Below are 25,118 nucleotides of genomic sequence, written 5' to 3'. Positions count from 1 at the left end.
TATCATTTTTGAGTTGTTACCATTATTTTTTTCCTCTGCAAATGAAACACCTGTGAAGAACATCCCTGCCTTCACATGAGTTGCAACATTATTCTTTCATTAAACTTTATGATCTTTCATTGTATTTATTAAGAATGACATTGGATAGAATGAAATATAGGATAAACTATATGTTGGAAGAAGCTCTGCTTGTGACCAGAAAGTTTTTTTTTTTTTTTTTTTTTGTGAAATATGGATCAGTGAGAGAAAATAAGAGATTAGAAATTGAATGAGGATTTTTTTTTTTTTGCTCTTCCTTTTTTCTTCCGAAATAAAAATCAAAATAAATGAATGTTTAATGGACACATTTCAGAAAATTGATCTGTTTGCATCAACTAGTTTAAGGTTTGTCTCTCGCTCACAGGTTCAGGTCGATCAGCTGTGCAAAGCTGCACTGTAAATAAATCATCAACAATGATAAAAATGCCATCAGCTGACAGCTTCGGACTGAAACACTAAAAAATTATTTGATTCTGTTTGATTTTCCCTGTTGAACAATCCAGCTTAAGACTGATCTCAGAACCACCGACACACACACACACACACACATCAGATACACTCAAGCAACAAATGTAAAAACGCATAAATGAGCAAATACATGTAAGAATACAGACTGTCCTTTCTTTCAAATTAAAGCACTTATAAAAAATGGCTTAAAATTTGAGAGTTTTTCCTGCACGCTGTGTTGTTATTGAATTACAGCAGTGTTCAGTAGATGGTCTGAGGGGACGGTGTGCTGATCAGGCTGTCGGGGAAGATTAGCCTCCAGAATATCGTCGTCTTCCTTCACCACTGGCGTGGTCACCGAAGCGGGTCGCTGAGCTGATGACGGTTATTGAGTGGTGGGATTAACGGAGAGCGAGGCGGCGGGCGGCGCGGCCACCACTGACAGTTGACAGTCAGCTGCTGAGAGCAAAGAAAGTTTCTGTCCGTCCGTGGGTGGGCACTTAAGAGGATCAGCTTGAAATTCAAGATATAGGAAACATGATGACATATGGAAATTTGAATAGGATCTTACTGTGGAGTGCATACAGTTTGGGCTTCTTATGTTTTTATTTTTTTATAATGTTACAGTTTATTTAGAGTAAAGCAAACAATGGAGGCATTCGTGAAATCAGGCTCATAGTTCTCCAGCTGTATTTTCAGCAATATCCAGTGGGTGGATTTACACTCAGTAATTAATAAGTCATTATTCCCCCCAACACATCTTGCATGCCTGCTTACGGAGGATTACCAGGACACAATGAATTAATTTATTCCAAAAATAACTTATCAAGTTAATGGCTGCACTTACCTGATTCTCACAGTTTGCATTTTTTCAGTCATATTAGAGATGTGCTGGTGTATAAACTGAACACATTACGCTTTTATATTCATATTAAAAAATTAAATCCTGCTAAAAGATTGTGAAGGACTCGGAAAAGTCAGTTTCATGAGATCAGTAATTGTTCCAGAACAACATGCTGATGGTTAAGCAGAGATATTTCTCAAGTTGAATAAGGTGGGGCTCAGAAACCATTAGCTTTAGATAATCACAAGCGAGCCTAATGTCTGGGAACGATTGTGGTCATGATTAGAAAGGTGTGCACTTGACACCAGCTCCATTCTAGCGCAGGAAAGTCTGTCACGCCGCACGATGCTATAAACCACCACGCGAACCTGCTCGCCCTTGCTTTCTGCCCCGCTACTCAAACGGCTCACTGCACTGGTATTTAACATTGGCACCGAGCGTAAATTATGAGATGCAGAGGTACCGGTCAGGGGGAATCAGTCACTCCACAAAATTATACGAGGCCATGTAAGCTCCTATTAATGCAGTAATACAAGCTGGTGTGTGTGACTCTATGTGCTCGGGCGAACGCCTTCTGGAACCAGATATGTTTGATTATGTCAATAATAAGGCCGCATGGGAGGCTTCCAAAGCACGTGACAGGTACATGTCGAGGGGTCTCTCAGGCAAAGGGACGGCCCGGACTAGTCCGGGATGCTTCTGTAAGCCGGAGGTATTAACTGCCAATGATAGTTACCCATATAGCCCTCATCCTGATTGGTGATGACAGAAAGGCAGATATAGCTCTGCCTGTGTAACTCTACTCTTCTGGCTGCGATACTCAAAGAGTACAAGTCGAGAAACAAATGACAGCAGAGAGATCAAATGGCTGAGGAATATCCAGCACTTTATCTTCCTCGTGTGCTGTCCCCATTTTTTCTTTTTTTTTTCACTTTTTGTATCCCAGTGATTTTTTTGGTTGCAAACGCTTTGATACATTCACTGTGTTAATGACCTTCAGTGTCAGGACTTAGGAAATCGATAGAGGGCATCATCAATTCAAAAAAAAAAAAAAAAAAAAAGCTTGGCAATGATCAGAGGTGGGGGTTTGACGCAGAAGTGAGAAAAGGTCAGAATTGATTTGGCCATCTCATCTTTAACGCTAAATGTAAATAACAGAAAATGAACTGTAATGAAATGTAAATTATGCTCAGCGAGGCAGGAGAAACAGACAGAGGAAAGCTACTAAAGAGCACATGGAGAGCAAGATTTGGATGAATGCAGAAGCAGAAATGGGATTTAAGGAGAAAATGAGAGCAAGTGAACATCCCTAAAATCCTTTCTCTCTCTAAGCAGGATGTGCTTTGATGTTTTATCTATAAGGCGACAAAGGCACAGAAAGCAGATAGAGCCGGTTCTCGCAGCCAAATCTACATTACGGGCGGCAGACAGGAAGAGGGGGTGGGAAGAGGCTGGAGAAGGGAGAAGAAGAAGAAGACATACAGTGCACCCCACCGAGGGAGAGGCAGAAACACGAAGACTGATGGGGGAAAATGAAAAGTTTCCAGAGAGCAGAGAGAGTAATGAAACACGGGTTTTTGTGGACCTCAGGAGAAGGAAAACAGAAAGAGAGAGAGAGAGAGAGAGAGAGAGAGAGAGAGAGAGAGAGAGAGAGAGCGAGAGCAAGAGAGAGAGAGAGAGAGCAAGCGAGAGAGAAGTGGCCACTGTGGTACAGCAGTGGTGACGATGGCTAATGCAGCATGGTGTGACGTCAACCTTGCAGCAGAGCAGAGCTGAACGGCGGCAGGCTAATCTGTCCTCTGTGGCTGGAAATGAATTGCGGTGTTATGGTTACAACATGTGGGACTTACAACGAAGTACCAGTGAGAAACGACTGCTGCTCGACGAACGCTATCGACCAATCTGCCTCCTCCGCCTTGTAAACGGGGAATCCCATTCAGCACCAAGGCATCTCTCAGACATCTACTTAGAGAAAATGTATTATTGATATACTTTTATTTACAATTACCATGAAAGGACCTCATTAAAAATAACATTTGTCTGCTTTTTCGCTGCAGCACAGTGCAGAGAGCGCCAGTAAGAGAAGTCCTGCACTGTAAGCAGAGTATTCCTTCATTATTAAAGAATGTCCGCCGCGCTTTAAGCTCGCCGTCTCTCAGGTTACTGTGGAAAGTGCCGTAGAGCTGCAGCAGAGCAGATGCACGCCGCCGCCGCTCACGAGAGGAACAGCAGGCCAGGGCAAACAGGTGGCTCGAGATTGGACATCTCGCCGCATAACGCGGACGTGCGAGCGCGGAGCCAAAAGGCATTTTCATTTGACGGCCCGCAGATGTTCAAAACGTTTATACGAAGAGGCAAAAGTAAATAAAAGTGCTTCCCACACGTGTGCCCCACGCTAATGTAGACGATGTGAGAACACGCAGGTCTGAGCAGGGGGAGATATAATTAAGCGGCCCCTTGCAGAGCGAACAGGGCAGTATTACACACGTTTCAGATGACTCCCCCTCGCTGACTGCCCCTCACACACCACTGCTTTTAGAGCGCAGATATTTCACACTTCTTCACTGGAATGCAGTCATATTTTTAGAAAGGTTTGTTTGATTTCTGCTCATGTTCAGAGGAGAGGTTGTGGTGGCAGGTCAGAAACAGCAGAACTGAAGAATCATTCAAATTCAATTTTTGCCACAGCTTTAGTTTTTTTTTGTGCTTGGAATTGAATACAAGAACTGGCAAAAAGTGTTCTTATAATTTACAAAAAAAAAAAGAATTCATTCATTTTCTGGAGTTGAAAGAAATCTAAAAAAAAATGTGTTTTCTGCACACACTTTGCATTTTTCTGCCTTTCAGTAACGCTGTCTTGACTTATGTTCGTCTCCTGCAATTTGAAAACACAGTCGTAACTGCTGCCTGCATTACTCTAACCCTTGCTCTGACCTTAACCCTCCCCTACCCCTAATTTGACCTTAAAATACCTTTTCTCAGTGAAGACTTGCTTTTCGCTCCCACTAATATGACAGGCCTCCGTTATATGGATGTATAAACAGATTTAAAACCACACAACAGCAATAAAAACACATCCACACACACACACTGTAAAAGGTCCAGTGCTAGACTCGTAACGTGTCAATCATGTCATCCAATAACGGCGTCTGGGATGCCCACATTATGAGTTATTTGCCTTTCGACTTCAGTTAATACTACTGGCTCTTTAACGGGGAACCCTCCAGTCATTCCTCTAAAGTTTCATCACTTCTCGCCTTTTTTATTTTGGTCCCTCCGCCTCACGCTGGCACCGCTGCGATCGAAATGCGCAAAATGTGTTTGATCAGCGTTATGGTAGCTTTGAGGACAAGCTGTGGTTGAGGCTTGCGCTTCGCACTAACCCTGTCACATATTACAACAGTCCATCAAACTCTAATCGGAGCGATTTAAAAACCGGCCTTGTTACCATTCCTCAGGTTCAGCTTCCCTGTCTGACACACAGTTTACGGTAACTGAAAAGAAACGGACAACTTTCAGACTGTTTCTTGCTGCGTATTCCTCTTCGTCTCGATGGAAACTCGTCCCACTCAGCGGTTTTTCAAAGCTTAGCAGGAACGTGTGAGTGAAACGGGCGGGAGCCGCTCCGCTCCCTTCGCCGCACTCTTCCATGTTGACAGGCTAAAATTGGAGCCGAGAAACTGTGAACCGAGTTTTCACCTGCTCCGGCTGTGCAGTCAGTCAGACAACCAGCGGACACCAAACTTTTCTGGCCCTGATTTAAGGGTATGCCGAAAACAGGTGCAGTTCTCTCGGCCTCTGGGAAATATCAGAACAATCTCAAAGCTACATCATGCAAGTTATCTTATGAGCAGCGGCCGTCTTAATTATTAACATGAACTGCTTAGCGGCGTCGCAGTAATTTGCGCTGGCAGCACTGCTAGCAAACTTCCTAAAATCAAATTAGGATTTTGTATGAGAGGTTAAAAAAAAAAATTCACAGTAGACGTGTGGATTATGATTGATTGTTTCTCCCTTCAGACCACATGGGCTTTTTAGTAGTTTTCTCTGTAAATGTAAACACAGAACCTTGCTTCAGGGCTGTGGTAAACATGCCAGAAGCACCTGTGAAATGTAAAAAAAAAAAAACTACAAAGCCATTCAGATGTTATCTGTCGGTCCTTTCACAACATATCACATTCTATAAAGGCGAACTGAAAATGACTTTTTTTTTTTTTTGCTTTCATACCTCTGAGTTGAAGCGTATCTGGCAAACATTGCAGGAGATGATCGGCCGCTTTGTCTTCACTATAGGTGGCCCGAAGGTGTGCGTCATCACAGCTTTCTGGACGGGGTCCATCTGAGGAGAGATAACCCAGAGGTCACATCAAAGATTCAGCTACACGGCGGGAATTCAGAAGGCCCTGTTCCCTTTGACTGCTGAGCACGGAAAGGTTCGGCAGAGCAAATGTGGCTTAGGGCTTAAGTGTTGGAGAAAAAGTGCAAGTGAATGGCAGAGGGAGTAGCTGAAGGGGGAAAGAGCTGAAAGATTAGAAAAAAAAAAGAGTGGAGGAGAGTGAATTGGAGAGGGAACGGTGATTGATGTGGACAGGAAGGTGTGTGTTTTTCTCAGCAGCAGCTGGTGCGCTGTCTGTGCCTGCTGCTGTTCAAATGCTTCAGCGCAGGCTTGGGTTAGAAGAGCCTAATTACAGAGGGTCTTTCTACAGGAGCATTGAGGCTGCGTGCTGCAAAACCACCGTTTTCATATCCTGATACACAGTGTTTCATGAAACAATGACACCTCTGTGCAATAATGAAATAGTCAGAAAATATGGAATGCATGAGAGCTTTGGTCTCTTTTCTCAAGATAATTTTTCAAACATTTGTCATTCATCCAAAATTACAGTGTGTTTCTGACAACACAGAGAAGCTCATGTTCCAAATATGAAGTGTGCCTGAGCCACTCTTGTCTGACTGGACGGCTGTACTACAAAAGTCCTTGGGGATTTCTGCTATGACTAGTATGTGGAAGCAAAAAGCTCTATTGTTCTGCTCCCTGGCAGGTTGAAAAAAAAAAAAAAAACAGTAAAACAGCATTGGTATAAGACTAATTTGTAAAAAAGACAATAACTGTTAATGAAATCAAAACCAGTGCAAAAAGATGCAGAATTAAATTTCATGACATTGCCAAAAAACATTGGCTTATATTTCGAGCAAATAAAGTTCCAAGTTGTACATTGTGTCGTCTGCTTATGAAATGTTTACTGCGTTCTTTTCAGACACCGCCACTCACACGCGCTCGCCGACCCTCGGCAGGGCTGAGGAGCCACGGCGCCGGGTGTTGCCCTCATTAGGCAGCCAGAATCACGATGTGGTTTTACTCAGCCTCTCATCTCCTGCTCAGGCCGGATAGACTTTGCCAAATGAGAGAGTGTTTACACTGTGTAGCTCCGAGCACCATGGGGAAATGGTATAATTGGTCTGAAAACTTAAACTCTGTGTGAATCCATTGTTAGATTTATTTATAGACTTTAACCTCATTTCTCCTCTATTTTTAAAGGTTTTTTTTCTTCCACCTCTAATTCGCCTCTCCGATCCACCGCTGTCTTGTTTGGCGGTATTCACGCGGGGACCTGCAACACCTCCACATTTGTTTACCTGTCTGTACGACTGTCTGTGTGCCAACACTATGTGAAGAAACTCAATCTGAGTAGAAACCCACCACTGCTTGTGTTCTGCATGTGATTATCTGTAATGTCTTCGTGTGAATGGGTGTTTCCAAACAGAGGAAAGCAAACCGAAGAGCTCTGTCTCATTGTCCTGTCGGTCACTGTTGGCTGCATATCACCACGTTGACGCCTTTTCTATCTTCATATTTATTCTCGTGCATTAGTCTCTGCTGTTCTGACCGTATTAATCTTTCAGTCAACTCTGATTACTGAAACTCTTCCCATGATCAGAGTTGACATTTCAGATGTTGCAACTAATGGAATAATTCCAAGACCGAACAGAATCTATTGAAACTGTTTTGTTGCAAGAAGAGAAGTTTCTGCATTTTGTAGGAATAATAACACTTCATCTGCGAACAGGCGTATCTTGTTGTTTGTATCGCTTTTATATTGCTGTTCTATCTGTAAAATGAAGACTGCAAAAAAGGGAGGGAGAGCACGGACACCCCTGCCTGGAGAGATCTGACTATTTGTTTTCACACAGGCACACAGTCACACAGGTGAGCGGAACAACGATCTGATCCAGGAGAGGTAATTATCCCTGAATTCAAATTTCTGTAGTGTAGTGAATATAAATTTCCAAAATACCCCGTTGAAAACTTTTTCAGCATCTAATGAGATAATAATGGACTTCTATTCATTACAGTTGCAGTGGTTTATCAGGTTACTCAATCGGCGTGTACTATTAATGGCGTGTTGGCCTTCAATGAATCTGCTTTGGCCAGCATGTACAGTATGGGGCGTTATTTTTTTACTGTTCAGTTCACTGGGGCTTCAAAGATTATTTCAAGGTCTGCATTAAAAAGGGTATTGTGTGACAGCTAGAGATGTTGAGATTAGTTTTAGGCTTGTTCCTGGAGTACAAAAGTGTATTAAACTCTGCTGAAAGAAATGCATCATGAAGCTTTCAGCCTTGAAAAGTGGCTCCTGTTTGTCGACTTTTCTGTTACGCTGTTTTATTGAAGAAGTCTTTACAAGATCCAATATTTAAGGCTTTCTGTCAGTCAGGTAGGGCTACTGTTGTGTTTAGATGGTGTTGAAAAAAATCAATGCAGCTATTCTGGCTTTTATTGGTCAAATTGAAGTACCAATAACTGTTCAATCAGTAGATTCCTCTGAGTCGATATGAAAAGAGTTAAATCATCTGCTCAACAGCAATCACAATTTCAGTGCCGGATGAAACTGGAGTTGGCGAGGCAGAGATGTCAGTCTCTATTGACTTGCGCAGCTTAAATTCACAACCTTTCAACAACAACAGTGTTTGACTGAATAATGAAAGCACATAAAACAGCAATTTATAGATTACTGTCAGTCTAGAAGGCAGCCATCATTATCTCTGGTAGTGTTAAACTGAAATGTGATTTAATTTCTTCTAAAAGCGGTTTATTACGTAGGTTTCACTTGGCTTCCCTCTGTGTTAAACAGGCATTTTGAAAAATGCTTTATGAAAAACACCATTACCAATAAAAAACAGATTGGCAGCCTTTTGCTGTCAAACCACACGTATAGTTTTTTCAGAAAGACAAGCTTGCTCAATTATAGATTTTACCAAAAGTCTCTTTAGACAGCTTAATGTGTTTAATGCATAGAGCTGGAAAGGTTCTGACAATCTTTGACAGGGCTAATATCCTTTCAAATGAGAATAAATTAAGGCTTTTCACAAACAAAGGCAATCTGTTTGGTTGATTTAAACCACAGGTGTCAAACTGGATTCCCGGAGGTCTGCAGCCCTGCGTGTTTTCCATGTCTCCTGCTTCAACACAGCTGATTGCAATGAGGCTCGTTATCAGGCTTTCTGCTGGACGCAGAGATGAATCTTCATGAGATTCAGGTGTGTCGAAGCAGGAGACATGGAAAACATGCAGGACGTCGGCCCTTCAGGACCACGTTTTCACTTTCGGTGTGAAACTGCAAATTGAACCTCGGAGATGCAACATGGCAGCTCAGTGGTGAGAATCGGTAACAGCAGACTATCTGTATATTCATATTAAACTTCTTTCTTCTAAGGTCAGTGTTAGGATGCTGTTTATTTTAACATTTACAAGCAACACCTGAAATCAGGGGAGCCATTGAAGTGACTCCTGCTTTGCAATGAGATATGTGACATGATACTTAAACACTGTCTCAACGTTGGGCCACTTGATGCAACAACCCAATTATCCTTTTTAATTAATTAATTTGTTTTTAAGGGATGTCTTTAAACTTGATGCTTGTGCACTCTCACTTCTCGCTCTTGAAGAGGAACAGTGAAGCCAAGTTCCTTGCTTATCGGTCAGTCTACACCCCCCCACTCAACGAGACTATGGAGAATTTGCGGATGCAGACAGCTCAAGTGAGCTTTCTCTATCACAAAGATTGATGAGCTCCACCATCCGAGGAAGGCCCCGAGCCCAGCTGCTCCTCCTTCACATTAAGAGGGCATCTGGTTTTCACTATGCACCATGAAGGAAGGACCCTCTGAGTTCAGTGCAGGATCTGCTGGAGAGATTTTATGTCCTGTTGGCCTGGAACTGTGTCCATCAGTGTTCATATGAAGCAGAGAATTTGATCTGTTTCTCAGAAAGAATTCAATCATTGACAAAAACAGCAACCTTATGAATGCAGTAACTTTGTTTTACTTTTGACCGTAAATTCAGAGCTAATTTGGTGGGATTTGCTTTGTACTGTGAATTGTTGAGATTTTAAACTTCACCTGAACAACGGGAGCAGAAGCTCTGTTTCTGAAAGTCCTCCACGGAGAAACAAACAGGATCATGACTGTATTTGAAACCGTAATCACAGTAATCAAGTGTTTTTGTCTGTTTGCCCTTCCCGACGTCCTCTGAGCCCCTGCAGCCTTCAAAAACAAATATTAGAAATAATGACTCGCACGGCGCAGCAATCTTCTATCGCCAGCTGACAGAGGAGTTTTAGACCTGTATAAATTTTTACTACGTGCGCTGACAGTGATTTAAGCTGAGGTGCTGTGGCATTAGTGGCAGCGCTTGTCCTCCGTGAAGGATGAATCATTAATATGCAGGGAGGTCATGTGGTTCGAGTACATGCTCATGAGCTGACCGACTGCGCGTGTGTATGTGTGTGTGCACGTGTGTGTGTGCGTTGCATGTGCTTTGTCACCGTATGCCCTTTACATGAAACCCAATCTAGAAATGAGAAAGGGGTTGAGAAAATGCTGACTCCAGAGAACGCGGCCTATGGCTCTTATACGATTGATTAGCTGTAATTCTATTTATTGCAGTAAACCGCTCGACCGGGCATTTTCTCAATTATGCTGAAACTCACAGTGGTGAATAAAAAGCAAACAGCTGTCACCTTATCATGCTGGATTATACCGGGTAAATCTCCATCAGTTCATTGCCTGTCTGCTTTCATGAGGCAAGTCTTCACGGCCACGACTGAATAGCGACTCGGTCTCCCATTGAAGAAAAAAAAACTAAATGATAAGAGGTCCCAGACAATTTGTGCACGGACATAAACTCATGCATATGGAGCGAACACTCACTGTGTTAAAGTTGTGGAAGAGGCCGATGCTGGCCGGGTGAGGCGACTCCAGAGGAAACTGGAGGAAAGGTTTCATGTCCAGCGGAGACGGGATGACAGGTGGGCTTCTGAGGAAGGCAGGGACCGGCCCTGGTCGGTTTACACTTCCTGTGGCGGGCGCACAAACAGGGAAATTAGAGCGTTAAACCTCCATAAATAATAACAACTCACACAGCTCATCTGTTGCCACAGCAGAAATAGAAACTTAGTTTATATAGAAACAAGTTCATGAAGGAATAATAAACAGGAATCTGCTGTTATGCTTTTGGTCAATTAAAAGATCAACGCTGTTGGGAGTAACTGCTCATTTTTTATTGAAAATTGTCAAATTAGTTCCAAATTTCATCTTGTTTCGGCAAAACTGAAATTAAAATTGATTCACAGAACACATGCTGCAATGCTAAACACTGAGATCAGTTTTGCTTTTGTACTGATTTGATTTCACAATTAAAATGAGATTCCATAAAATTTTTCACAGTAAACTTCTCAAAATCACATAAACACAGTAAAATTTGACCGTTTTGATCTGATTCCCATGCTACTTGTCAGCGCACTGACACGCCTGACTACACAGGGCAAATGAAACGAGAAAGTCATCTTCAAAGTACCTTCTGGAAAATTATTTATGTTTTATCAGAATAAAACTTGATAGTGTAAATATGAACTTTCACATAAACTCTATCCCAGTTAGATTTTTTTTACTGTGTGATTTCAGGCAGTTTTGTCTTGTTTATTATCTTCAAATTTTGTTTGAAAGTGTTAAAGATGTAAACTGTTATCTTTTTTTCATCAAAACATTTGCAATGTAATAAGAATTTTTGTTGCTGTTTATTTGTTCTTTACAGACTAAAATGACACCTTCCTATTGTAAAACCCCATCATAACAGTGTTTTTTTGTTTCTTTCCCCTGGCTCTAACTGTCTGTTTGCCCAGATAAAATTCAAACCTTTACTTTTTCAAATTGCAGATCCATTTAATGAAATATTCCATGACAGCATGTGAGTATTACACATGTGATAATGTTTTTTATTTTTATTATTCAGATCTGGGTGATCAAAATTTTCTCTTTTTCTTTTCATTTTCATTCACTACACTTAACTGAGGCAGTTGTGTATTTTCTAGGACTCTACTCAGCACAGTGAATAACAGAAAACACCTGAAAAGCGTGGCATCATTTTTTCATGCGACTGTAACCAATAGGAGCGTTTTCCAAGAAAATCACAAGTGGTATTTTCAAAATAAGCATCATATAAGAACAGACGCTCGCAACAAAAACAGGCTGTATTTCATGGAGGTCTTTTTTTTTTTCTTTAGTGTTTGCAAAAAAACGCAACTCTCTCCTTTCTCTAAATCCACACCTTCATCCCCTGCGTCATTCTCCAGCGCTGAGCCCAGCTCCCCACCCGCAGCCCAGCTCTCTCCGCTTTCCTTGCTCACTTTTCTCTCAGTAGTGGCTCAGCGGCGGTGAATGTCTGCACTTGAGGAGTATTCTGTGATGGGCAGGAGGGCTAAGCTCCTTAAGCCTTGCAGCTGGGGTGCTGCAGATATCTGTCTTTTCTCCATTTCTCCCTCTTGTCTCTCTCTCTCTCTCCAAGCAGTTCTTTTTTTTCATCCCCATTTCATGGTCCCTTATTTTGTCTGTCTGCCTCATCTGTACTTCCTCTCGCTCCAGCACCAGTCCTCTGAGCTGTTTTCTTCATCCTCACCGTCACCCGCTTTCTCTTTCCCTCTCGGTCTCTCCATTCCACTTCTGCTTTCCCACAGTCGTTCTCCTCTTCAGTGTAAAACCAGCAGGGTGCTCTTGGCTCAATCGGGCTATGCACAGAAAATTTGTATAATCTTTTATTCTGAGATTATATGCAGTCACCGTCCTTTATTGTGGCTGCTTTGTGACGTAACAGTTTTGTTCGATTTGAAAAGAAAAACCGGTCACTTGTCAGAATCGGAAGAAGAAAAGGCTATTTTGGTCACAGCAGAGGAGGATCCTTTCACTGACAGAAGGAGAGATGCAAAGAATGTGCTGTCAGGATCACAAATAGACGAGAGGAAAGTCTTTCCTCCTGGCATTCCTCTTCCTACTGCTTCTGTCCTTGGGAGGCTGAGCCAGCTGCAGCTCGGCTGCAGCCGCTGTCGGTTCTGCATGTGCACCTTAACATGAATGAGGAGCACTGAGAACACACACAGGCCAACTCAAGACACAGATCAACTGAACAATCCTTCAAAACATGGCTCTCATGGTGTGTGTATGCATGTGTGAGGGCAAACACATCTTGTTTAAGATCTGCAAGGTGCAAATGTTTTCATCCTCTTCTTGTGAATTCAGAGCATCAACTTTTGTTTTGTAACTATTACAATAAAATGATTCGGTCAGATTGAGGCTGTAATATTACAAAAGGAAAACTGAACTTGGGAATAAAACACTGTCAGCAGCTTAGCCTGTCCTGGCTGCTGGCCATGGCAGAGAAACATCGTCAGCAATGACTGCAACACTCTGGTGGAGGTTACAATGGAGTAGACGACAGTTTGATTTCTTACTGTATAACTTTTCCTCAAATGTATTTACCTGAAATGATCTCAGTCAGAATTTAGAGTCATGCAAAAACACCTTATGGTGGTTCTCAGGGTTATTTCTTTTGCGTTTCTCCTGGTACTGTTTCACGGTGACTTCCACTCAAGCATTCTCACCTCCAACTTGCCAATCACTAACTTTACTTACTGACTTGCTGCAGTGATAACAGAATTTTTGAGGGGAAAACATTAAATCTGGGCTTCCCATTTTAAAATGAAGACACATCTTGACTTCGTAATAGTAAACTTTAAATGTTCATGGCTCTCGCAATAGACACAGATTGTGCTTGGATGTGTAAACTGTCGATAAATCTAATTAATTGCTTTTTTTGGCACAAGAACCAGCAGCTCTTTTGTATATTTAGTTTGATGTTGATTTTTATGTACTGTCATTGAATTTGTTTTTAAAAACTGAGTTTTTAAAATCAACCTTTAACCCTCTGATATTTCATATTATTGCTCAAATAAAATGTTCATGTCTTCCTCCATCCAATATTTTGATGACAATAGTGGACACGCATCCTAGATGCAATTAAACATGGTTAATAACAACACAAATAGCGGGATAATATTGTCTTAGCTGTGTGGGTCTGCTGAGAGGCATCATCATTGTGTTTCCTCTTCATCTACTGAAGTGTATTCCTGACACGCTTCTGGTAAATCCGCAGCTCATTTTACGCTACATTACAATTTAAAGGTCAGCGCTCGTCTGCTATTATAAATCTCTATTTACAGTGCAGATAGTCGCAGCAGAGCGATGAATCCAAAGCTTCCACACGCTGTTTTCACTGTCATATCCGCCACCGTCCCACTGGATGTGGTGTGAGTGTTGCAGCATCATCCCCTGACCTCCCCTCCTCCGGACTGATTTACAATGACATCAGATAAGTGAATGCTACGACTCCTCAGCAGCAACCGCGCAGGGAGGGAGGGCATTGATCGGACACATTCTGAGGAGCGTTAAAGTGTTAAAGAGCTGCCAAAGTCCATAAATCCAGGCAGCACCATATACAGCATTTTACTGCCCCCTGCTTCTCTTTTTTTTTCAAATGCAAATGTTTGGGTGAGAAAAAGATCAATGTCTGTGTAATAGCTTATTGAATTTTTTGTGTAGATTGTGAGAGAGAGGTAGTTGGACAGAAATAAAGAGATGCACACAGGAGGCCGAGGGGGGAAAAAAAGGAGAAAGAAAACAGACAACCAGAAAGAGGCAGAATCTTATTGTCACACCACATTTCACAAACCCAGTCATGTGCACGCTCGCAGGCCTGCACACACCAATATGCTGTGACTAAGGCCTCGCAAATTGGCAATTCATTTAGCCAATTTAGGTTTAATGATCATAGAGGTAATGTCAATGTCAGGGACGACGCCAAAGCCGCTCTGTATTCCCGCCTGCCCCCTTTTTCGGGTTCGTTGATGGAACCGGGAGAAAGAAAAGGGACGGGAGACTGTGTGACATGCTGTCTCCCAGAATGAAATCTGATGCGGAGGCAGAGGAACACTGCAGGACCCCACGAGCGAGAGGGAGAGAAATGATAAAAGAAAGGCGGCCACCTTTAGTTCCAGGCCCATCAGGGACACATGCGAGAGGACGAGTTTGGCACACGATACGAGCCACAGCACATCTGCATCTAAATAGCCTGCTGTGCATTGATGAGTCCAAAATGAGCATCAATGGTGAATTAGCCAGCCTTTCCCGGCAGAAATCAGCTGATTGTCACCACTGCAGGGAGAAGCAGCGATGGTGGCAGCGCTTCTGTTCGCGAGAAAACCTCTGGATACACGGCGCTTTGGTTAGTCGCAATCAAATCAACGTGAGAGAGAGTTAAATCAAACATCTGGTGGCAGAAGGCAACATTATAAGTCAATGATTTAGCAGTGTGGGTCACAGTTTAGCACCTTATCTGTTAATTGCCACATTTTGGAAGAGATGACATTTTAATTTGTCTTTCTGCGAAATAAAACGCTTTAATGATTTGTTACATCAGCTCCCTCATGTGTGGTGCAAATGTAATGCAACCATGTTTGAGGCGCTTAATCTTCAAAGAACCATAGCGCAAACTTTGTGATGATTGCAGGGGGAAGATGGCTCTGTCTTAGTGTCGCATACTGCTACTGTGAAGGACCGAGCATGAAATCCAATTTACTGCAGCTCGGCTTACCCTCAAGTCAAAGGCAGCTATTTCAACCTATGCAGGGGACAGACGACGGTGCGCGCGCACACACACACGCACGCACGCAGATATTCACACACACACGTCTTTTTTTTGTATCAGTGAATGATGCTCTAAAAAGAGTAACTTGTAGGCTCGACCCTGATTAATGTCGCGTTGGTCTGTGTGAGATCCAGACAGAGAGGAAAGGACGCGAGAGGAGGGGAGCAGAGTGCTGCTGAAGGAGAACACATTTGATTTCTAGTCCGCACTTTGTTTTAATGATAGATGCTTTGCGCCCCAGTGGCCAGGCTTAAATGCCGCCTCCCCGAGAACTCTCAGAAGTCCTCTTTCACTGCAAACGTCTGGTGTATGTGTGTGTATGTGTGTGTGTGTGTGTGTGTGTGTGTGTGTGTGTGTCTGTTTTCAGCTGCTCTTGAGATTAGCCTGTCCTTCTGTAGCTCCACTCTCTGTTTTCATGCAGTATTTGTAATTAATTAAGACTTTAGTTTTCCCCTTCGTATTTTTCACTGCCATCAGCAATACTGAAATCATGATGTAACGATTCAGCAGGACTCTGTTTTGTTTGGAGTTTTTCTTACTGGAAATAATTCAATAAGAAAAAAAAAAATTCCACACTTTGACATTATCTGATTCAGCAAAACCAAAAAGAACAAGCAAAAAAGAAACAGGAATCCCTGATTAGCAGGGCAGTGCAGACGACATGTGAGAAGGAGCAGGGTAAGAATTAAAGACAGTGGCCTGAGTGGATGGAGTCGATTGAGCGAGGAAAAGAGGTCTGGATGAGGAGTGGGAGATGAGGTGGAAAGAGAGGGAGCGTCGGGGGAGGGGGAGGGAGCCGCATGTTTTGAGGTGAGTCCAAGGTGACCAGAGGAGGTAGAGAGCTGTTAACCTGCAGGTTAATGTACAGAACAAAGGCCATCTGCTTGCGGAGGCGGGCCGCTCCGAGCAGCTGGACCACAACACAACACACGCCTGGTGAAAGCGTGATGGCGGTCGGGTCAGCGCGGCCGCTTTAAGGGGTTAAACTTTGGCTGTCGCATGCAGAATGTTGTGCATGCATGAACAGTTTTGTGTTATTTTTCTGCTTTGCTTGTGGGTTCGCTTCATGCCACGTCTCGTACTTAGCAAAGCGACTGTCAGGTAGAGTTGCGTCACACTGCAACATATTTACTATTTGCTGTTTTCTGAGGTCAGCAGCACGTTAGGTGAGATAAAGCTTTGTGTTCAAAACGTTTGAGCAAATTAACAGCTTAAAGACCCGGGGACATGTCCACAAACATCTTCTTTGGGGTGACAGTAAATCCTAAAGGAACTATATTTCAGTGTCATGGGGATTTTTAGATTTAGGTTTTTGGTTTGCATTACAGCTGGCTTATTAAATGATTATTTACACTCATTAACATTTCAATCTATTTGAATATGACATATAAAGTGTCCAAATCAAGACATTTTCTTGCTCATGTTGCAATATTTGGATATAAAATTAGGTTTTTATACAAACACCCCCAAAATATAATATGTTAATGTTAAAAAGAATCCCCACAGAATTATGTAAGTTGATACTATTATGATATTACACAGCTTTGCCTTTATTAAAATGTAAATAATGCTGGTCATCTGTGCCAGCCAGCCTGTCCTTTAGCTCTGTACTTCTCCACCTCATGTTCTTAGGCTTGCCTGTCCATGTGTGACAGCTGGACTTCAGAGGCATTACATTTTTTTGACTGTTCATTTGTTCCTGGTCTCATTCTCTCAGACTATAATCCCTCAAAGCAAGTTCTTTGATGATGATAAAGAACTGAGCTGATTAGAGATTTGGTGGCCAGAGGTCAAAGATCAAGGTCACTGCATGCAGACATGGTGGGAATGTGGGTGGTATTCCTGGCTTGTATCTGTGCAGAAACCCCCATAACTTTGATTTTTTTTTTTTTTTTTTTTTTATGCTGTGGGAAGAAAACTCTCCAGTTAAAAAGCTGCTGTACTTTTTCTTGGTGAATATTAAAAAAGCAATAAATCCCAGAAGTTGCACTGAGCTACAGCAGAGCAGTTCACTTGGCTTAATAAATTCTAAAGTTTACCTTGAAGCTACATAAAAGGTGGTAAGGGGGGGGAGATTTTTAACATACAGTATACAGCCAATTAGCTGTTTTTTCAAATCCTGTGTTGTTGTGCGAATGCTAAAACTCTGCATCGTGAATCGTTTTGTTTCATGAGGAGATCTGTGAACATCTGCCCCTTTACAGCTCCTCGCTGGGGAGGTGTTGGAACATCCGGAATCGGCTGCCAACTTTCTACTGTCATCATGCTGCAGACATGATGTTGCACAGTTTGAGGCAGACAGAGGGCTCTGCGGCACACGGAGCAAAGTGACGGCCATTAGGAGATCCAGCATGTCAACATGACCCGCCGCCCAGCCCCCGTTATTATTCTTTCTTTCTTTTTCTTTTTTTTTTTTCAAACCATTTACACACCTGCTGGGAGGTGGAATAACACATGACCTGCAGAAACCTGAGAGTGTAAAGCACACAGGACACACAAAAGTACACAAAAGCTACCGCGTGCAGAAGATTGAGCACACACACATATTACAATAGAACCAAATATTCAGCCGGCAGACGCGTCATCCTTTTAAACAATAGAGGAAGCACAAAGGCAATGACTATTTGATTTTCACTGGAGAGGAAAATTGACAAAAGAACAAAAGGAGAATCGGGCATCTGTGTATGCATTCTTTTTTGCCCTAGACACTGAAATTACAGGCTATATTTTGGGAGCTCTTTGGAGTCCAAAGCACGGGCTGCGGCTTCATTCTATAGCTGCGGACTTGAAGCAACACGCAAGGGTTAGACAAGGTTAAGAGAGCTGAGTGGTTCAGCTGTGGTCTGCATAACCCCAGAACGATAAACAACAAACAACAAAGAGACTTCATGCTCAACCCGTGCGGCCTCCGGCCCCGTCTGGCATCATGGAAACCAGTAAATAACAGACACCAGTAAGAAAGGCCTTTCACGCTGATCGTCATGTTTCCTTCCAAAACTAAGAGGTTCCTTGATGTGGCACTGGCATCTCCAGGACACAGCAGCCCAGAAATATGATGTAAAAGTTGAACTGCGATATAAAATCAATATTGTGATCACTTACTGCCCTGTCAACACACCAACTGGAACCTTTCAGACTATTAGTCAGAAAAATACACAAAACTATTTCCGAAATCAATGGGACAGTATTGACTTCTGTCGCTGGAGGTGAACAAATAAAACTACCAATCATATTTTCAAAAATCCATTGGATTAATGATGGTTGATATTCTGCAGAATCGACCAATTAATAATTCCACCAACCCATGCCTCACACTTCACTCTTACAGGTATGTCAATATCCCACCATGCGTGCAGAGAGGAGCGACGAGTGATTCGCAGCGACGTCAGTAGACATTCCAGTCGATGTTATTTTCCGCCTTGACGCCCGACACAGCATGAGTTGCAACTGCTGAACCTCGCATACATTTTGATTTCTGTGATGCATGTAAAGTCGTTTTTCCCCCCCCCCCGTCTGTTTGTAGTTCACAAATAAATGTTGATAAATGTGGTTACATGAGTTCTCTATGAATAAAAAACATTGTTTTAAACATTTGATCAAATATTATACCGGTACAGTCTCTCTGCTGTACACAGCACGTATGTCGTTTACATTGAAATTAGTGTTGGTCTTCTCTCCTCTGCTTCCCAGGCTCAAGCTTGCCATGCAAACGAAATGTGTGTTAGTTTGTCCAACATACAGAGTGATGGGCGCATTTCTTCATTTTAAATGTCAATACTTTTCATCCTTCATTGCACTGCCTGAATTTAAAGGTCATGTTGTTTATCGGGGACAAAATGCACCTGTGATTCTTTTGGAGGACATTGATGAGTGGGGAAATTTGGCCTGTGTGTGTGTGTGTGTGTGTGTGTGTGTGTGTGTGTGAGATGGCTGCATGCCCACAAGACGAGAGATATGTGGTGTGTGCGTGTGTGTGTGCGTGTGTGTGTGACTGGTTGAGTGAACCGTTATATAGTGCTGAGTGAGGTCTTTGCGTCAGACTGGAGGAAGCCTTGGCTCACTTTTAAATAAATAAAAACCTCTAGGTCTGAAATATTCATCATAAAAAAAAAAATCACACAAGAGTTGCTAAACTGTGTTCCGCTCTGCTCTGCTTCAAGGAAAAGGAACCAGCGTTCATTGCTTTATTGCTTTTAGCCTCCTTATAATCTTTTGGTTTGTGTTTCACCTCCATTGAAATACATCAGATCTTGAGATGGAAATTGAGGATTTTCCCGGCAGTAAACAACAGGAAATGGGAGTCCTTCTTTACATGTCCCTTCATTTTTGTTGACACTGTCACCTTTCACAGATGATATTTCAGTATCAGGATTTATGCCTCTGTCCAAAAGTGAAACCAATACAGTTTATAAAATCCCACCGGCTCATGCGGTTGTGATCATGTGTCTGTGCGTTTGGTGTGTGAAGCATGCGGGGTCAAAGCCTCCCCACCAGGAAAGAGATTACCACGAGCTCACGCTCAAACCCAGATCACAGGAAGACTCGAGCGGGGCTAAGAGCAAGCAAACAAGAATAAAGTGGTCAGATATTCAGGTGGTGCACGCGCACGCTGAACAAGGTCATTGTGGTTTATCAGATTTGCTGGAAGAATTGAAGTTGGCATTCATTTTCAGTGAGCTGGCAGGATAAATTAGAGAAACAGAAAATAAAATGATCCAGGCTACGCAGGCATGACAATGTGAGGAGGATCAAATGCTTCAAAAAAAATTAAAAATATAATTGTTTTTTAAATGAAATTTTGAAAAATGTTGGATACTGGTGTTGATATCAAGATACTGAAACTCATTTTACACTACATGTTCTACATATTAATAAATCCCAGCTCAGATGATCAAAATATAAAATTTTATACATTTTCATAGAAAGGACAAAGAACATTGTCTGGCAAATGTTTCTGACATTATGTTCGACCAAAAAGAGCATCTAAGGGTTGGTCCTTCAGAATATTTTTATTTGACCTCTTTCGTCTTTGAAAATTTTGCCAACATTCAATTTCTCCTGGTATCTCGATAGACCTACAGCCCTTCTCTTTCAAGTGTATGTATAAAGAAAGGTGAACGTAAGACACTTATTTATCAGCAGGTTTCCGTAAAGCCATGGATTTCAGGAACAAACAAGAAACACTGAATTACAATTCTAAATTCCTGATTCAGCCTCATCATGTCGGAGTTTGTTAGTGAGGTCAAGGATTATATTCCATCCTGAAAGGTGAGCACATTAATATCTTAAACTGTGAGAAACTGAATATGAAAGATCTGACAAAGCCTCCAAGTCAGACTCCAATGGAGGAGTGGACTGACTGAGGGTATCGGGTTAGACTGGTCAAAATGAAACAGGCCTCATCAGGATAGATTGAGAATTTGGAGAAATGTATAAACTGCTTGAATAATAGAACGTGAAGGTTTTTTTTTTTTTTTTAATGTGTGTGTGTTACTGTGTGTGCAATCCTCACTCGATCATTCAGCGGCGATAAAAGGCAGTTAATCTCCTCTGCCTCTGTCCTTTTGTCCTCGCGTGAGTGTGTATGTGTGTGTGTGTGTTGCAGTTGGACTTCACTACGCAATGTTGACAATGTTCAATGCCACTGCCTCATATTTCCTACACAGCTCCTACAGAGTGGAGTACGAACGTCTACTACAAGCGTTGACCGTGAGACTAAAGTTCTCTCAGACACGCCGCACGGACTCGAACGAAAAGAGCCGCACCGTCCAGCAGATTTTCCAGGGAACCCCTTCGATCACGCATTTCAAAGCAGAGAGATCCTCTCCAATACAAATAAGTTGGCAACGGCAGCACATGCCTAAGAAAGTTTCTGCCACACATGGGTGCTATTCCTGGCAGAAGAGGGGGGATGAATGATGAAAGAAAGCAAATCATTGAAATCAATAACAGCAAAGAGGGCCCCTCTAACGCTGTCTTACCCAAGATCATCATGTATCCTTCCACTTCTTATTTCCCACGTTGTCTTCCCGCTTGACTCGTCTTCTCCTCGGTCGGCTATTGGTGCGAATCAGATCTTGAGTGCACACCTCTCAGGCTCGCCGGTGTCAGTGTGAAAAACACATCCAACATCACAGCCCTGACTTTGTGCCCCTAGGCTGTGCCTCCTCTCGCGCTCCGCTCCTCTCGTCCACCGCGCAAGACGCCGGTCCTCCCTCGGCTCGGCCAGCTGTTGCCGGTGGAAGACGCAACAGCAGCTCAGACTGCAACACAATATGCAGTCAGTCTGCTGCAATGGAGCCTGTAATTTATTCACGGTTATGTGTGCACTCCAGCAGGAGGAACACCAGAGAGATGGAGGCTTGCCTCACAGGAGGAACCTCTGCACTACAGTATGCGTCTCTCCCCCACTCCCTCCGTCTCTCGCTCATATTTTGGGGTTGGGTATAACCTAAAGGCACCTTGCATTTCCGAGCCGTGATTGGCCGGAGGTTGAGCCAATGAGGGCTGTCAGAGCCGAGCGTTCTCTCAGTGTGTTTGAATCAGGAGGCAGAGTGATAATGCCGCTGTCGATTCTGTTCTCCCTTTCTCTCCGTCACCCGCGCTCTGCTGTTTGCTATTGACCCTTTTTTTCCCCCAAGCCCATGTCCGTCCTTGTCTCCCTTTGTACAACATCTAATTTTTCTCTCTGACAACACCAGAAATATGTCTTCGGTACGCCGACGCCTGCCCTGACAATAACCTCATTCTGACTGATTTTTCTCATTCCTCCTCTTTCCTTCCGCTGTTCTCTCTGTGTGGCTTCGGGTGCATGAATAAGGCGACATGTGTGAAAAGTGCTGATCGGGGTCACACTGTTTTCCACCACAGACGACTGTGCGATGCGTAACAACACGACAGAGCGCCGCAGCGGAGACTGACAGCTCGGGAGACTCGACGAAGCATGGTGAGGAGGAGAGGCTCGACTGAGGTTAATGCAGACTGACTCGGGGATGAAAGAGTAAGGTGAGGAAATGTGGAGGATGTGGTGAAGCAGCAGGGTGAGGGATGATGATGACAGCTGTTTGACGGGCAGAGTCAAAGACTGCTGAATGAGCTCAAACACGACGCTTAACTGCATCCCCGCCTGCGCCAACATTTACCAGGATAATGTAGTCAAAGTTCAGCACGGTGCTAATGGACCCAAGAGGCTTCATCAAACGATTTCCCACAAGATCAGACAGTCCCACGACCTTTAGGCAATGTGAACTCGTTCAATTCTGCATAATTTCACCATCCTAACAAAAAAATAAATACTTACAGTGAATCTAATAAAGCCCGTGTGTGCGTTTGAGATTCTGTGAACTCTTGATAGGGTTTGTGTGTGCCTGTGTGTGAGTGTGTGTGATAAGGTTTCCTCATTAGCGGAGTCAGCCTGAATAATGCAGGCAGGTGTATTGTTGTGGCCAATGGGCCAGGTGCTAATGTGGCTGTCTGAGGGTGGAGGGTCAGACGCAGCATGACTTTAATGGATGTCACCATGGGAAAATGAAACTGGACCGCTGGGCTCATGTGACAAACCACCTTGTGTTTGTGTGTGTGTGTGTGTGTGTGTGTGTGTGTGTGTGAGTGTGTGTGCGCCCGTACACCTGGAGAGATTAATGGTGAGGTTTTAAACTCTTCATTTATCAAAAAGCTGATTGTCAAAACAAATGTGTTTGCAGGGCTGATACATGATACGGTTTGTTTCATCACGTTTTAAATAACTATTGCTTCTAATTATACCGATCATAATCTGGCAACATCCAGTAATTTAGGAGGAATTTGCAAGCTGAGAAGCGTTTAAAGGTTTTATTTTTTTTTCTGTTTGTGTTAGCAGTGTTAAGTAGTGGTCTACCACATTAGCTGACATTGGATTTCCATGGTATTTTTGAGCCACATATCTACCACATGATGTGACCCCCTGACTTTGGGGATCTCCTCACTCCCGCTCCGCAGCCAGGATGCTGTCAGCACCCCAAATGTAGGGTGTTGAATGTCTCATTTCTAAACTGCTGTGTGGATGGAGATGAAATGTAGCACTCAGGTCCATGTTCCGCAGCAGAATGAACTGTGGGAACTTTCAATGCTCAGACACTGAACTGAGATGGGCAGCATTACGCCTCTTTAACAGGAGCACTGTCATTTTACACATATCAACATGCTAATATTTGAGTTTTACTCATTGTCCACAGCCTCAAGGACCTCTGGCATCACAAAAAGTGGGATTGTTACACCTTAAAGGGATACTTCAACATTTTGGCAAATTGGCCCATTTAGCGCAATTCCTTAGTCATTTCGAACTGCATACTTACTCTTTTTGTGAGGGCGATCATTTATTCAGAGGTGAGTCGGGGAAGGTTTTCAGGACGGACACAATGGAAGTGGATGGTATTTTTGGTTCCCCTCGTCAAACTCATCAAATACACAATTCAACAACCCCAAAACACGTTATAATCCGCACATTCACTACGCTGTGAAACACCAACAAATAATATTGTAGCGTTACGACACTGAAGCAAATACTGGGAACTACTTTTTCTTTTGAAATCACTACGCCCAGACGCCATGTTTAGTAAGTAGTTCCGTCTTAGCAATCTTCGCATAAACAACTCAGTCTGGTAATTTTGCATTAATATTTCACATCGTAGTGAATGTGCGGATTATAACGTGTCCACCAAAGTGTTTTGGGGTTGTTGGATTTTGTATTTGATGAGTTTGACAAGGGGAACCAAAAATACCATTCACTTCCATTGTGTCCGTCCCGAAAACCTTCCCCGACTCACCTCTGGATAAACAACAGCTCGCCCTCACAAAAAAAGTAAGTATGCTGTTTGAAATTACTAAGGAATTGCGCTAAATGGGCCAATTTGCCAAAATGTTGAAGTATCCCTTTAATATGAATTCTGAATTGGGTAAGTGTGTATAAAAACACCCGAGTTTCAATCAAAATTCGCACAGGTTTTCCAGCTAAGATACACAGTGATGTGCTTCTCTATTGGATTTTAAAGGGGCTGTATCATGCTTTTTTAGCTACTCCAAGCCCTTGTATAGGCATTAACATGGTAATAGTTTATTTTTGGCGCTAAGGAAAAGTCATTTTGTGTGAAATAAAAGATTTTCTGGGGCCAATTCTAAAACCCGGATGAGAAGACGCTCTGTTTCACTGAAAATCTCACCTCTCCTCTCGTGGACTTTGACTGACAGCGTACTTCAGTCAATAAGCGCTTCAAAACAAATACGTCATCAAAATGTGTTAACTTCTCTGAGGGTTAGCTTTAGCTCTTTAGCTCTAGCTTCTCTACATGCAAAGACACGCGAAAACGTCTTTTCCTGTTAGAAACTCACCAAGCGCAGACTCTTGCTCTTGTTGTATTACTTGGTATTTTAGCTATAACTTTATTTATTGCAGCTTTCAGACGATGGTTAAAGTTTATCTCCGTAATCTCCGCTCCGCGCAGTGATGGCGTCACTTCTAGTTTAGCCACTGGAATTTGCCCCAAAAAAATTGAAAACAAAAAGCGGCAACGATGACTGGCTCGGACGTTTCACAACGAGGAGCATGCTGCTCCCAGTGACGTCACTAGAACAGACAGACGTTTTCACGGGTGTTGGGAGGGGCTGCCTCTCTGAGCAGGAGAAAAACAAGGAAAGCTCAAATACACACAGGCACGAAGGAAAAAAAAAACACTTTGGGGGTGTTTTTGATGAGTAAATAACTATATAACAAGGTTA

The 25,118-nt window shown here is 42.9% G+C and overlaps 1 protein-coding gene across 2 annotated transcripts in view; it reads right to left on the bottom strand.

The window, feature by feature from the left end:
• Positions 1 to 25,118, bottom strand: part of LOC115388877 (zinc finger protein 385A-like) — a 33,417-nt gene that overhangs the window by 4,612 nt on the left and 3,687 nt on the right. The window contains exons 1-3 of one of the 2 annotated variants that reach the window (XM_030092185.1): positions 21,347 to 21,888; positions 10,541 to 10,686; positions 5,559 to 5,669 (exon numbers count right to left, since the gene is read on the bottom strand). In XM_030092185.1, coding sequence (XP_029948045.1) covers positions 5,559 to 5,669; positions 10,541 to 10,686; positions 21,347 to 21,359 — 270 coding nt within the window. In that variant the 5' untranslated portion in view covers positions 21,360 to 21,888. Of the gene's footprint in view, positions 1 to 5,558; positions 5,670 to 10,540; positions 10,687 to 21,346; positions 21,889 to 25,118 lie in introns of those variants that run through there. The other variant, XM_030092186.1, reaches the window with a different exon arrangement.

Source organism: Salarias fasciatus, chromosome 5 (genome assembly GCF_902148845.1).
Source record: "Salarias fasciatus chromosome 5, fSalaFa1.1, whole genome shotgun sequence".
Classification (NCBI taxonomy): domain Eukaryota; kingdom Metazoa; phylum Chordata; class Actinopteri; order Blenniiformes; family Blenniidae; genus Salarias; species Salarias fasciatus.
The sequence above is the reverse complement of the archived record's forward strand: the minus strand, read 5'-3'. Positions and strand labels throughout refer to the sequence as shown.